This window comes from Chiloscyllium plagiosum, unplaced genomic scaffold, assembly GCF_037043375.1.
Source record: "Chiloscyllium plagiosum isolate Xiang-an unplaced genomic scaffold, Cpla_swu_hap1 HiC_scaffold_25, whole genome shotgun sequence".
In the NCBI taxonomy this organism is placed as follows: domain Eukaryota; kingdom Metazoa; phylum Chordata; class Chondrichthyes; order Orectolobiformes; family Hemiscylliidae; genus Chiloscyllium; species Chiloscyllium plagiosum.
Genome location: NW_028270163.1, coordinates 13,831,889 through 13,847,967, shown reverse-complemented (window position 1 = coordinate 13,847,967; position 16,079 = coordinate 13,831,889). Strand labels below are relative to the sequence as shown.

General features: G+C 42.5%; 1 protein-coding gene across 12 annotated transcripts in view; it reads right to left on the bottom strand.

Moving 5' to 3' along the window:
- LOC122562023 (putative uncharacterized protein MYH16) overlaps positions 1-16,079 on the bottom strand; it is a 276,206-nt gene that overhangs the window by 88,545 nt on the left and 171,582 nt on the right. For all 12 annotated transcript variants that reach the window (XM_088000458.1, XM_088000463.1, XM_088000459.1 and 9 more), the window contains 2 exons: positions 14,796-14,941; positions 9,492-9,582 (listed from right to left, as the gene is read on the bottom strand). In XM_088000458.1, coding sequence (XP_087856584.1) covers positions 9,492-9,582; positions 14,796-14,941 — 237 coding nt within the window. The remainder of the gene's footprint in view (positions 1-9,491; positions 9,583-14,795; positions 14,942-16,079) is intronic.

Sequence of the window (16,079 nt, the reverse complement as noted above, 5' to 3'; positions counted from 1 at the left end):
TGGCTTTCAAGTACTTCCAGGACCTCTCACGTTCTCTCTCTATAATCATTACAAGATTTGGATCTCACAATTCTCTGAGATCTTTGCCCCGGCCCCTTGCACATTCCCAGTTTTAATTATTCCATTATTGGCAGCTGATTTGTCAACTACTGAAGACTAACCTCTGGAGTTCTGCACCAAAACATCTCTTAAAGGTTTTTTTTAAAAAACGACTTTAATCATGCTTTCACCCAGCAGGTCCTAGGTCAGGATTTATTATAGACAATGGGGTCTCCTGCACTCCTGTCTGTCAAGCTTGCTTTCCTCCTCAAAAATAATCCTGAAAACCAAAGCCAAGCTTTTGATCTTCTGGCCTAATGTTGCTTTCCTCAGCCCAGTATCTGGTGTGAATTTTCCTGACAACAGTATAGTCTACCGATGAGGCAATGTTTATTTTGTCTCCTGTAACGTAAGTAAATGGGCATGGATGGTAGTGAAGAATCCAATGGACATTTATTACAACTAAATACCATATACAAACATTACATTTGTCAGGTTCATAACCGTCTGAGTTAACATCTAACCATTCGGTTACAAAGAGTAGCACTCTTCTATCGGCAAGTCATGCCACAAGTAACCAGAGTTAAGATGGAGTCTGAGACCTTTATACTTGCAGGCCACATGCTATTATACAGTGATTATATCATTAGCATGTCTTTTTAAAATATACTGACAGAGACAGAAACCAGTGCCAGGGTTTAAAGCTGAATACATGCGCTACTTGGGAGATGTGGATGAGAGTTTACAGCAGTGCTAATTGTTGCAAGAAGGGATATGAGGCCTTATCAACAGAGGTTACTTGGTAGGTGAGTGATGATACTTGCTCAGCAGTTGCTGTTTCCAGCCACAATAGATCACTCTTTCAAACAGTACAGCCCAGTTTTAAGCAGTGCACATGCTACTAATCACTCACAATAATGTGACTCACCGATGACAAAAACACTGTTGGAGCTGACTGGACATAGGGAAATGAGTGGGCAGCACAAAGTTGGCAAATGGCCTGCAATGCAGTCTATAGGCAAGAGGTCAATTTGCCCACCGCAATTCCTGGCCTAGTTTTCAGGGACTAATCTAACTTTCTCCCCCAATATATGAACTCACCCTTTAGCCAGGCCACATCAGTTGTTTGTTATATTAATTCTGGATGTTGCCTATGTTCACCTGCACTCAGCAAAATATCAAACACACAGAAAAAATAAAATTAAACTATTGACATCATCAGTATCATGAAGAAAGGTTGCATTGTCTGGTGTTCAAGAACAGGAAACAGATCATGACTTAATGAGACAGCGATATCAGTTTCAACCTCAAACACCAGTCAAAAAGCAAAACAACAGAAGACATTTTATTTTACTGAAAGGGCTTTGTCTTTGAGTATTTGCAACACATTAATCCGAATAGTGAAAGATAAAAATCGGGTTTACAATTCTATTCTGAGACTTTGCTGCTTATTTGACTGTTTGCTCTGCTCTTTACGAGGAGGATTCTTATTCTTGTGAACACATTTACTGACTGGTGTTAACTATTTAGATATTCCAACATTTTGTGCATATTCATACTGGAAATGATAAACTCGTCCCAAACTATTTATTGTTTAAAGGGCGTGTGATGGTTATTTCAATGGGCAATAATACAGAAAACACAATCAAATTTAACTTCACTCATAAATAGACTTGCATTTATACAGCACTTAAGACCACTGATCTCCTCAAAATGATTTACAGCCAATTAAGTTTATTTTCTTTTGGAGAGAAGTCACTGGTATAATTTAAGAAAAGCAACAACCAATTTGTGGACAGCAAACTTTCAAAAACAGCAATGAGATAACTTCCAAATAACCTGATTTTTAGGCGTTGAACAAAACCGTTTATCTTGATCAGGACACTTCTCTGCCCAAAACAGAGCCTTGGGATGTTTTACAGGCAAACATGACCTCAGTTTGATATCTCATCCAAATGGCAGTACCTCTGACAGTGCTGCACTGCCTCAGACTGTTACAAAGATGTATCTGCTCACTCATATCCATTAATGAAATAAAATCCACTGTCCTTATCCAGGCTCTCCCTTATATAAACCTGGGTCCAAACCAGACCTGGGAGGTGGTGGTCCAACAAGCCACTAGCTATATGGTTAATGCTTCTAACATGCACCCTCAAGCAACACTACCACAGACTGTTAAGAGAAGATTAGATTACATTACAGTGTGGAAACAGGCCCTTCGGCCCAACAAGTCCACACCGACCCGCCGAAGCACAACCCCCCCCAATCCCCTACATTTACCCCTTACCTAACACTGTGGGCAATTTAGCATGGCCAATTCATCCTAACCTGCACATCTTTGGACTGTGGGAGGAAACCGGAGCACCCGGAGGAAACCCACGCAGACACGGGGAGAACGTGCAAACTCCACACAGTCAGTCGCCTGAGGCAGAAATTGAACCCGGGTCTCCGGCGCTGTGAGGCAGCAGTGCTAACCACTGTGCCACTGTGCCGCCCACAAAGGTTGTCACAGTAACGGTACTGGAAAGGATAAACTACTTGTAGTTGTCGTAGTCTAGGCCAATCTTTGGATTTTTTTTGGAACTGCATCATCAATAATCATTTCTTCCACAATTCTCAAACTGAAGAGAGACAAATTCTTGTGCAAATGCACTCAATGGACGTTACTGAACAACGGAACGAGTATTTACTGCTGGCTGATACTTCTCAATCACCTCGAGGTCAACATACTATTTCAAGAACTTAAGGACTTGGTTTCGCCTACAGGGTCTTCCCAAACAAACAAAACATTCGGTTCATCTGCTCAGACCGCAAAGTTGCAAAACATCAAAGAGCTGTGCATATAATTTTCCAATTTAAAAAAAAAGCTTATGTCTTTAGTGAAACACTTGCTGCAGCTACTTTCGAGCGCCGAATATTCTATGCCGATTATCAAGTTTCATCCTGGACCCACTTTTCTAACAGAACTATGGATGGACCATACAGAGGGCGGCTCACTGACATTTACTCATGTACAACTAAGAATTGGTAATAAATTCTGGCCTAGCCAGAGACACCCATGAATAAATTTCAGATAACAAAAATCGCTCTCTGCAAGCCACCAGTACCAGTGTTTTGATTCAGGGGATCTACTGATTGCTGGGAAAAACAGACAATCTTTCCAAATTAAGTTTTCAATGAAATGGTCAGTTCCAATTGCCACCATAACAGGCCCTAGTGGCTTTAAAGCCTTGGCCTAGTCAGCTTGTTTTCAGGTATCCTTTCTTTGGTCGCAGACTCCAGACCATTCTGGACCTGCACAGTACTTCAAATCTGAGCAGTGGGTTACATTGACATATCCATCATTCCAGTATTTGGTGCCCTCAAATGGTCTTCTTCTTACAAATCTGCTTCCTAAGTAGCTTATTGCTGGGAATGACAAGGAGAACAAGTCTTCCTGATACCAACCACTCAGAGGCTCTCGCAGTTAAAATATTCTCGCACTTGGCTTCTCCAAGGATCAACCAATGAAAATTCCTCCCCGAATTGGCAAGCTACCTGCCAAAAGCTCTATCAAATGAGGCCCTAACTTCAAATGTCTTCAAATCGTTCATGAAAATCATTGGATGGGCTACGCCATTGCTTTGTTCCTAACATGAACCGGAACATCCACCTTATCAATCTCAATCACAGTTTTCTGGGTTCATTAATGAAAAATGACAGATTCAAATCAGTACAACCTTGTTTTTTCCTTCTGGTTTTTGCCTACATTATCAAATCCTGCATTTTAATTTGTTCCCACAATAAAACTGTCCTATATAATATTACTGAAATTAAGAGGGAAAATAAGAGCTAACTGCAACAAAATCTCACAACTGGGTTCTGATTAAAAGTCGGATGTGCAAATTAGCATTAAATGAGCCTTAAAAATGATCATTTACACAATTGTGGGAAATACTCATCTAAGGCAGGACCAATTTGACTGTTACTGTTATATCACCAGCATCTTAACAGAGGCCAGAAACAGTGACTTCAGAACTCTGACACATTTAAACAGAGAAGTAACAGAACAAATATTTCTCAGTTCTGTTCAGCATCACTGCCTAATCTGAGAAACTGTTTATAGCCACTTGCTTCCAAATGTAAATGAACTACATGCTAAAAAGGCCAAACTCTTATCAAAACAATTAACTAACTTGGCATTGAAGGCTATTAATAAAGTGGTCTTTCCATGCAAAAAGTTACAATAGTACATACTTAGTATTGTTAGGAAAAAATCATAAGGACGTAAAAAACTATATTAGGAAAACAAAATGGAGAAGCAATTTATCTTAATTGAAGTGTTTCAGAATATTAGTTAAAAAAAAGAGCAGAAATTTTCTTTTAAAGCTCCAGCATAAGAAGGGAACTATGAATGGATGCATAATACTAGATTCTTAGGATCAATTTATGTAGAAACAGATATCAGCAACAAACTCCGAAACCAACCTTTTCTAATCCTGTAAAACATATGCACTGTCTGCACTAGGATGATTGCAATAGTATATAAAGGACAGAAGGTGGGATACTCTCTCTGGTCAAAATGTGATGAAATTTGACGAGCTTTAATCCATTGAAATCAGGAGAAATTAACTCATCTTGCAGAGTCAGTAACTGACAGAAATAGATTTAGCAACATTGGTGAATGAATTAGAGGAACAGAGTAGTTTTTTTCATTCTGCAGAGAGTTATAATATGGAATGCACTGTCTTAAAGGGTCCTGTGGGTAGATTCAATTGTAACTTTCAAAAATGAGTTGGATGTCTGATTGAAAAGGAAAGAAACATATGGTATTACAGGGAAAGAGGTGGGGAATGAGGCTAATGTGATTGCTATTTCAAAGCACTACTACAGGTGTGTTGTTCCAGGTGGCTGCTTCCTGTGCACTATGAGTCTACAACCAATGGTATTATTCATTATTTTGAAGTACAACATTAAAAGTGTCAAGTTTGAGATAGTGAAGGATAAAGCTTAAAGAAATCAACTGGGGATAGTACTGATGAAATGGTCAGTTGAAGACTAATGGAAAACTTGAATAGCTGACTACTCTACGTGTAAACTATTAAGATTAATTAGGGGAGGGGAATGTCCTGTGATAGTATCGCTGGTCTGTTACTCCCCAGACCCAGATAATGTTCTGCAGATCCAGGTTCAAATCCAGTCATGGCAGATGGTGGAATTTGAATTCAATGAAAGAAAAATCTGGAATTAAGAGTCTAATAATTTTATTACATCTGATGTTAACACATTCCGAGCATGTAAGAGACTTAAATATACACTCTGGTTAGTTGTAGGTTAGATTAGTAGATAGTTGAGTTTTGTTTATTTTTTTTCTTTTTTCGTTTTTTTTAATTTGTTTTTGTTTGTTTTTTTTGTTAAATTTTGGCTTTGTATATTTGAACTAATTGTATATCAATGTTTATATCTGAGAGTTGTGTTTATTTTTGTAAACTTGTAAAAATGTTGAATTTCTAATAAAAATATCTATATAAAAAAAAGTCTAATAATGAACATTGTCAAAAAAAAATCTCGTTCAGTAATGCCCTTTAGGGAAGGAAACTGCCATCCCTTTCCTGGTCTGGCCTGTGTGTGACTCCACAACCCACAGCAATGTGGTTCACTCTTAAATGCCCTGTGGACAATTAGAGATGGGAAATGAATGCTGCCATAGCCAGTGACCCCCTCATTCCACGAACGAATAAAGAAATAAAAAAATTACAATGCAAAACTTATCAAGAGTAGATTAGAGAAACCGAAATGGTCTAAAACCATAACACAAAGAGAAACATGGAAAAGGAACAACTTTGCAACCCATACAAAGCAAAAAGGTGAGGGGAGCCAAAGAATATGGAGCACCATATTACAAGAAAATCAGGAGAAAGACGTATCTACAGATAGGAATATCACTGCCAAAACCAAACACAACATACGGTTTTAAAACCACCCGAGGGTTAGTCAAGGAAAACCAAAATTTCTTGAACAGAAAAAAAAACTGGATGAAAATTGCACACAGTTCATATTAAACAAGCCTACGTTTTAAAAAAATACTCAGACGAGAAGCCACCTGTTGGTGGACTTAAAGGGTTCAAAACCAATTAATCCTAAACAATAGATGTTACAGCCTGGAGGGTGCTGAGTCATACGAGCTACTCTGTAAAGTGTTGCTAGTTGTGATAAAGAGTTTAAGGATATATGGAGGGTGCAATGCAAACAGTGTGGCATGTATTCTCACAAAAAATGGCCGAATAGGCACAACAGGCTGAATTGCTTACTCATGTTCTTGGTTCATATGTTCTGAACCTCTCAGAAACTCACTGCGTGCACACTGGACCCGACTTCTTTCTTATCAGTTTATGTAATCTGTCCCCACATTTTAAGGGCTGAAAATGTGTTGCTGGAAAAGCGCAGCAGGTCAGGCAGCATCCAAGGAACAGGAGAATCGACGTTTCGGGCATAAGCCCTTCTTCAGGAATCTTTCCTGAAGAAGGGCTTATGCCCGAAGCGTCGATTCTCCTGTTTCTTGGATGCTGCCTGACCTGCTGCGCTTTTCCAGCAACACATTTCCAGCTCTGATCTCCAGCATCTGCAGTCCTCACTTTCTCCCCACATTTTAAGCTCCAGTATCAATCAGTCAAGTCTGTACCATGCCTTGTCCAAGGTTATTATACTCTTGGAGTGGACACAATAACGAAGGATATGGACCCATCTTCCACCGATGGCAATTGAGTTATAAACACGACTCTGCTCCGAAATGAGGTGGTGGAGGAGCCTGGGATCTTTCTGTTCTCTGTTCCCTATTCAGCACTGTATATCTGTCATGTCTTATAGACCAGTGTCTTCAATCTCTCTTAACTGTGAGCCCTCCAACTGATGAAAGAGCGACGCTCCAAAAGCTAGTGTGCTTCCAATTAAACCTGATTAGATTAGATTAGATTACTTTACAGTGTAGAAACAGGCCCTTCGGCCCAACAAGTCCACACCGACCCGCCGAAGCGTAACCCACCCCTACCCCTACATTTACCCCTTACCTAACACTACGGACAATTTAGCATGGCCAATTCACCTGACCTGCACATCTTTGTGACTGTGGGAGGAAACTGGAGCACTCGGAGGAAACCCACGCAAACACAGGGAGAACGTGCAAACTCCACACAGACAGTCGCCTGAGGTGGGAATTGAACCCGGGTCTCTGGCGCTGCGCGGCAGCAGTGCTAACCACTGTGCCACCGTGCCGCCCAGTTAAACCTGTTGGACTATAACCTGGTGTTGTGTGATTTTTAACTTTGCATGCATATTAGTATTGAAAAATGGTTGAATGGAGCACTGGAAAGGTCTACAAGAATAGGTTGATGTCAACAGAGTTTCTGAAGGATGTACCTTGCCTGGCTAACCCTCTGGCATTGTTGCAATAATCTAACTGCAAACTGTTATGGTATACCTAGCATTCCACATAGCTTCAAGTAAGTTCTAACACTAAAGAGGGCTTCACAACTCAGAACTTTCTGTGGGCTTCATCAACAGAAAATCTGCTGAATCGTCAAACAAATACTTGAATGGGCTTTCTGATGGTCTCTCAGTTATAGCAGCTGATCTCCACCCCAAGAAATTCAGTGAATACATCCAATAATACTGGCCCAATGACCATATACAGGGCCCTGAGATTTTCAGTGATTTTCCTACCTTTTAACAGAATTCTGTTAGACCTGATGCTTCTGCCACTGTTGTCCTATGGTATAAAAGATCATTGAGATCATAAGATCTACCCTAAGTGGAAAAGACTGAGTTAAGCAGATAAATTGCAAAAATTACTTCTATGGTTTAAAGTATAATGGGTCAAGAATAAACTCACACATTCAGTTTAAAGGTAAGGTCAGCCAGAATTACTTCAAAGTATAAATGTTAGAAATGTTTCATCCAATTCTCAGACACACTATAAAAAGGAATGCACGAGTACCAGAGATAATGATTTTCACTGTCCTTTATGTTCCTGTTAAATATAAATCTGACCCTTAATCCTTATTTAACTTTATAGAATGCACAGTTGCACTTTTTTTTAAAAAGCTTTGCAACATCTCAATATGATTTGTTGTCAGCACTGTTACTGTAGGTTTACACAAAAGTTGTTTGCTGGCTAGAAAGTAATTCCATTCCTGTGTATCTGTGATCATATTCCAGCCAAGTTGTACATTGCTGGCTAATTTCACCACACCCAATAACTCAAGGTGAGTATGATAACAATGGACTGCCTTATTTCCGAAAGTTTATAGGAATATTGAGTGTCAGAATGTCACCTTATTTCCCCATTATTCTGCTTCTGATATACTACAACAGCACCCACTTGAACAAAATTAATTCCGTATGTTTGTATTAGCCAGTGAATATAAATAAAGAGTTCATTATTCTCCTATAATAGGGCATTGTAAAAAAAATCACAGAATAGCACAACAGCTCCAATGTGAAGCTCAACCTTTTTAGCTTCCGCAATTTCCACTTGGATCCTAGATGCCAAACAGTTTGAATGAGCTCAGCCTAAAGGACAATTCCAAATCGGTGGTACTTGCTGTTGAGTTGCCTTAACAACGAACCTAAAAATGAAGTCCCAGGAGTCTATTCACAATAAAAGCCCAGAAAATACAATTGTTATTTACAAAGACTCAGGAGTGTGCTGCTTTTGTGCCCCACAAAAGATTTCTAGCCCATAGACAGTCCAGTTTAAATCCACTGGATTATTTCCCCCTGCTCTCGAGTACCAATCCTACCCTAGCCAAACAATAAGACACATCCATATCATACTCAATGGTACTTCTTAATGGCGCCTGAAGCTGGATTTCATATGGATAGCAGACTAGTATAAGAGTTAACACAGTGTGATCATGGCCCCATTTTGAGAAGTGCATGAAAGATTTACAAGGATGTTGCTAGGGCTGGAGGGTTTGAGATATAGGGAGAGGGTGAACAGGCTGTTTTCCCTGGAGCATCGGAGGCTGAGGGGTGACCTCATACAGGTTCATAAAATCACAGAATGAAGTGTCAAAAGGTCTTTTTCCCCCAGGGTAAGCGAGTCCAAAACTAGAGAGCATAGATTAAGGTGAGAGGGGAAAGACACAGAAGGGACCTAAGGGGGGGTTAACGTTCCAATCAAGGGTGGTGCGTGTATGGAATCAGCTGCCAGGTGGTGGTGGAGGCTGGTACAATTACAACAACATTTAAAAGGCATCTGGATGGGTATACTAACAGGAAGGGCTTAGAGGGATATGGGCCAAGTGCTGGTCGGCATGGACGGGTTGGACCGAAGGATCTGTTTCCATGCTGTACACTCTCTATGACTCCAAGTCAAATTTCTTGGCCTTAGTCTCCCACTACCCATCGCTCTCTACGTGGCATTCCAGATGGATAAAGGAAATGTCATGCAGGACCCAATTTGGTGATTTTACCTGGTATTCTTTAATCTTCCTCTGAAGAGTAGCAGTTAATGACTGTTCATCCTCTAGTTTAGTGCTCACTGTGTTGATCTCCAGCTCCTTCCTTTACACAGGGGATAAAAGAACATTTTTTTATATATATGTGGAAGGAAAAATGTGTAATGTTTTCCACATGTAACATAAACATTGCACATGGGATCAGCACATTTTATTACAAGTTTTGTTTCATGATTGAAAGCTGCCAACATTAGTTTTTACAATAGTAACAGCCAAAGAGCTTCCAGAAATCTGGGATGGGCAGTTTCCATTACACCATCACTTTGAATCTAATCCCAAATAATTTAAAAACTTTCTTGCTGTAATATTAGACGTCCTGACAATATTTTCTATAAACGTGACCATTATTTTTCCTCACTCTCCTCAATTTTGACTCAATCAATAACAAATTATTCTTCAGTTTGGTGGAGATTATGCTCAGCAGGATCCACTTTTCAACATTTTCTCTTCCGAATCTTGCAGCATTTCCTCAGAAATCCTTACAATGATCTATTTTTGTCCCCTTCTACTTTCACTTAGTGAAATCAACATGATTCTTCTACACATACTCTATTAAACTCTCCCAACCCATTGTCAGGCTACAGGCCCACCAGTCAATCATGGAAAGTGGTCCAGAGAAAAACTTCTCGAATAAACATTGAGAAGACATTGGGCTTAGTGAAGGTGAAGGAGGTCCTGCCTGCTAGCAGGAGGGTGAGCACAAGCCCTGAGCCATGTCTTTGAAGGAAGGTCTGTTGAATTAATTGCCACCATGCCACTGAAGTACGCCTTTTCTGGCCCAAGACCCCAGTATTGGGCATCTTGCCAAGAGCTACTAATTTCTAGTGGACAACAGCATCATCAAGGCTCTGCTGGCACTACACCTAACTTGAAGGCTAGCCTCACAGTTAAATCCCAGACCATTGGTGAGTGCTGAGAGGGCTGGGGGTCAGAGGGAGTTGTAATATAAAGGGGTTGCAGAGAAGGTGAGGAGGGTAGGGGAATATTGGTCCTTATTTCAAGGGGGTTGCAGTGTTAGAGACAGGAAGTCTTACAGCAACTGAAAAAGTTCTGATGAGACCACATCTGGAGTACTGTGAACTGTTTTGGTCTCCTTATTTAAGGAATGATATAATTTCATTGGAGGTAGTTCAGAGATGATCCAACTAGGGAGAGATGGCTTTTATGAACACAGCCTAAACAGGTTGGGACTCTACTCACTACAGTTAAGAACAACAAGAGGTGGTCTCATTGAAACATACAGAATTCCAAAGGGGCTTGACAGGGTAAATGCTGAGATGATATTTCCCCCTCATGGGATAACCTAGGAACAGAGGACATAGTCTCAGAATAAAGATTCTCCAATTTAAGAATGAGATTAGGAGAAATTTCTTCTCTCAGGAGGTTTGAGATTCTCTGGAACTCCTTGCCACAGAGAGCTGTGCAAGGGTAGAGTCCTTGCATATATTTAAGTATTAGGTTAATAGATTCTTGATCAGTAGCAGAATCAAGGGTTATGTGGAGTGGGCAGGAAAGTGGACGGAAGAAATGTTGGATCAGCTGCAATTCTATTGAATGGGAGAGCAGGTTCGAGGGTCCAAATGGCCTACTCCCGTTCCTATTTCTTATGGTCTTTATTAACATGCTGGACTACTGTAAATCAAACTTCTGCATCATTAGTAAGTGCTGTTGTTCATTCTTCCTGTAAAGCATTCTTCTTGCATGATTCATTGACCATTTCAGAGATATATTGACAGAAAATAGCAATATACTGAGGTGTTGAACTATTGCATTCACAAGATTAAATTTCTTTCCTACTTCATGTGCTTAAAAGAATACAGCATCAACAGATGGATTCTCTGTGGGAGTCAATATACTCAAAGACGCAGAGGTTTCATGAGATACTTGCACTAACTGGTTTTAACTCTTCCAGCGTGCATTCACGCTCACACCTTGAGTCGCTTTTATCAACTGCATAACAAGTTTCTTCAGAAGCAAAGTGCATTACTGCAAAACTCTCAACAGCAGACCACCCAGGAGGCAGCACCTACATTCAGTTACAGGCAATTACTCGGCCTTAAATAGAAAATGTCACAACAAGACAGGCTCTGCACTTTTATGGCCAAGAAAAACCACCAAGGGACTGAAATGAACAGCAAACCTTGGGGCTTCGTTTGTACTAAACATAAGTGAGGAATTTTTCAAATAGGACAAACTTCTAGAATTGAAGTTAGGATGGAAAAAATATAGATGCAATCCTCATCATTTACCAGACAACTTCTGAATAGGTTTTCATTCATTTTCTTTAACCAGATCAGTAGCCCTCACTTCCATCATGTTATTTGGTTATTGCCTATTGGCAAACAGCCATACACACATTAAAAGAGACAAACAGTTAACCAGTGGGTCTCTCAAACATAAACTTCAAATGACAGCTAATTCATCCATTTTCACCAGCAGTGCCTTGGTGATGCCATGTGCATAGTGTACAGAATGCAGCAACTCACCCGGGTTTCAGCAATATCACCTTCCAATCCCTCACCTTCTTGAACTGAGAAACTTAGGAGACAAACCAACCCTTAAGCATAGAACTTCAGCAAGGATTTAAAAAAAAGGGGAAAGGAGTGATTGGTGGTTGTACTTAATTTGGAGTTTAGATCAGAATGGTGCTGGAGAAGCACAGCAGGTCAGGCAGCATCCAAGGAGCAGGAAAACGATGTTTCGGGCAAATGCCCTTCATCAGGGAGCCTGCAGAGTGGAGAGATAAATGGGGGGGGGGGGGGCAAGAGATGGAGGTGATAAGTCAGAGAGGAGGGTGGGGGAAGATAGCAAAGAGTACAATAGGTGAATGGGGGTGGGGATGGAGATGATAGGTCAGAGGGGATGGTAGAGCAGATAGGTGGGAAGGGAGATTGGCAGGTAGGACAGGTCAGGAGGACAGTGCTGAGCTGGAAGGGTGGAACTGAGGTGAGGTGGGGGAAGGGGAAATGAGGGAACTGAATTCCTCATTGATGCCCTGGGTTTGAAGTGTTCCGAGGTCGAAGATGAGGTGTTCTTCCTCAAGGCGTCAGGTGGTGAGGGAGCAGCGGTGAAGGAGGCCCAGGACCTCCATGTCCTCGGCAGAGTGGGAGGGGGAGTTGAAATGTTGGGCCACGGGGCGGTGTGGTTGATTGGTGCGGGTGTCCCGTAGATGTTCCCTAAAGCGCTCTGCCAGGAGGCATCCCCAACGTAGAGGAGACCGTATCGGGAGCAACGGGTACAATAAATGATATTAGTGGATGTGCAGGTAAAACTTTGATGGATGTGGAAGGCTCCTTTAAGGCCTTGGACGGAGGTGAGGGAGAAGATGTGGGCGCAGGCTTTGCAATTCCTGCGGTGGCAGGGGAAGGTGCCAGGACGGCAGGGTGGGTTGTTGGGGGGCATGGACCTGACCAGGTAGTCACGGAGGGAATGGTCTTTGCGGAAAGCGGAAAGGGATGGGGAGAGAAACATATCCCTGGTGGTGGGGTCTGTTTGGAGGTGGCGGAAATGTCAGCGGGCGATATGGTTAATGTAAAAGTTGATAGGGTGGAAAGTGAGGACCAGGGGGCTGGGGGTTCTGTCCTTGTTACGGTTGGAGGGATGGGGTTTGAGGGCAGAGGTGCGGGATGTGGATGAGATGCGTTGGAGGGCATCTTCAACCACGTGAGAAGGGAAATTGCAATCTCTAAAGAAGGAGGCCATCTGGTCTATTCTGTGGTGGAACTGGTCCTCTTGGGAGCAGATATGACGGAGGCGGAGGAATTGAGAATACGGGATGGCATTTTTGCAGGAGATGGGGTGGGAAGAGGTGTAATCCAGGTAGCTGTGGGAGTCAGTGGGTTTGTAAAACATGTCATTGTCAAGTCGGTCATCATTAATGGAGATGGAGAGGTCCAGGAAGGGGAGGGAGGTGTCAGAGATGGTCCAGGTGAATTTCAGGTCAGGGTGGAATGTGTTGGTGAAGTTGATGAATTGCTCAACCTCCTCGCAGGAGCACGAGGTGGCACCGATGCAGTCATCAATGTAACAGAGGAAGAGGTGGGGAGTGGTGCAGGTGTAATTACGGAAGGTGGACTGCTCTACATAGCCGACAAAGAGACAGGCATAACTGGGGTCCAAACGGGTGCCCATGGCTACCCCTTTGGTCTGGAGGAAGTGGGAGGATTCGAAGGAGAAATTATTTAGGGCAAGGACCAGTTCAGCCAAGCAAATTAGTGTGTCAGTGGAAGGGTACTGTTGGGGACGTCGGGAGAGGAAGAAACAGAGGGCTTGGTGGCCCTGGTCATGGTGGATGGAGGTGTAGAGGGACTGAATGTCCATGGTGAAGATGAGGCGTCGAGAGCCAGGGAAACGGAAGTTTTGGAGGAGGTGGAGGGCGTGGGTGGTGTCTCAAACGTATATGGGGAGTTCCTGGACCAGGGAGGAACAGGGCAATATCGAGGTAGGTGGAGATGAGTTCGGTGAGACAGGAGCAGGCTGAGACAATGGGTCGGCCAGGGTGGTCAGGCTTGTGGATCTTGGGAAGGAGGTAGAACCGGGCAGTGCGGGGTTCCCAGACAATGAGGTTGGAAGCTGTGGGTGGGAGATCTCCTGAGGTGATGAGGTTGTGTATGGTCTGGGAGATGATGGTTTGGTGATGGGGGGTCGGGGTCATGGTTGAGGGGGCGGTAAGGGGAGGTGTCTTCGAGGAGGTGTCTTCAAGTTGGCGTCTGGCTTCAGCGGTGTAGAGGCCAGTGCGCTAGACTACCACTGCACCCCCTTTATCTGCTGGTTTGATGGTGAGGTTGGGATTGGAGCAGAGGGAGTAGAGGGGCTGCGCATTGTGAGGGTGAGAGGTTGGAGTGGAGGATGGGGGTAGACAGGTTGAGGCAGTTAATGTCTTGGCGGCAGATGGAAATGAAGAGATTGAGGGCGGGTAATATGTAAGCGCGGGGTGTCCAGGTAGATGGAGTGTGTTGGCGGAGAGTGAAGGAGTCCTCAGAAGGTGGGCGGGAGTCCCGATTGTAAAAGTAAGCTCGGAGGCGGAGGAAGAGTTCTAAGTTGCAGTTTAAAGCCCTAAGGAGGAATGGTAAGAAGAGAGACAGGGCGCTTCACAGGTTTCAGTTCTACAATTGGTATAGAAAGTGGAACATAATAACAACAACGAAACACAATTTGACATAACCCGTTAGGGTTAGATCGAGCCTGAATGCAATCTAACGCACCAGCACTGATTCAAGAGCTATTACAACTGGTCATTTACAATAGGAAAATACTCACTTCTTGATTACTTCTTCCAGGTCAACCTTCAATTTCTCCATTTCGTTCAGGCTATCAATGGTCATCTTGAGGTCTGCTTCAAGCTTTCGCCTTCCCCTCTCTAGCTCTGCCCTCAGTTGCTTCTCCTGCTCGAAATTGTACTCAAACTGTGAAGGGAACACATTTGAAAATTAATTTTATTTCTAGTTTCCGATCATTGCGCAGATCAACTCTGAAGAATATTCAAAGAGTGATATCAGAAATTTACAAGTGATAACCTCATGGAATCTTCTACTCTCAAATGGGGGAGGGGGGGGGGGCGGGGAAAGGGCAGTAATACTGACTGGGTCACGTTACCCAAATTTGTCACAGTCAAGCACTCCCAGGTGTATGAAAGCTGAAGATAGAGTGTCAGGGGCATTCTTCTCTGTCAACAAAGAAGCTTAGCCGTAAGATCTGAACAACATCCCCTACTACACACGTAAACCTTCTCACTTCCTTCACCCGCCTTTCTGGAGACCTGCATCTAAAATTCCAGTGCCAGGTTGTGTGGATTCATGGGCAATTTTGTTTTGTAGGTAATGGTCAATAACATTCAGCTGAGGCATAGTCAAACTCATCAAAAAAAAAAAAGGGCTTTGACAACTACCAGATCCAAAGAGCTTGATTTTCTTCACTCACACTTGAGTGAATCTGTGGCATGCTTTACCACAGAGGCTATGGAGGCCAAATCACCAAATATGGACAAGAGACGGATAAAGTTTTTGATTTTAATTGCATCGAGATGGTCAGGGAGAAAGCAGAATATGGCATCGTGATAGAAGAATAAGCCCTGATTAGATTGAATGTCAGGACAGGCTGAAGAGGCCGCATGTTGAAATCATTCATTCAGTCTGTGCTCCATTTGATTTTAACTTCAGAAAAAATAAAAAGTCAGTGTGCACACCTCACCGTGCCAGCCAGCCAACCATGCAGGGCTCAAAGTATGGTTAGAAAATGACCAGCTCGTAATACACATTCTTCATTTCCCTTGTACATTTCGTGATTCATGCTTTGCTCAGTTTCACAAATGGTAATGTCCATCTGGGTAGGTGTTCATGTCGGTATTCAAATTTTCGGCAAATAAATCCTTCATGAGGGACTGGGATAAGAGGAGGGGGTGTGGGCGGGGAGAATGTGTAGTGCAAGAACAGAGGAGTTTTGTTCTTACCCAATGACTGTAGAGCATTTGGTCATGAAACATCAATTTGGATACTTAAATCTCTTCTAACAGAACAAAGTTGGATCTTTCTAATGTCTAAGTAT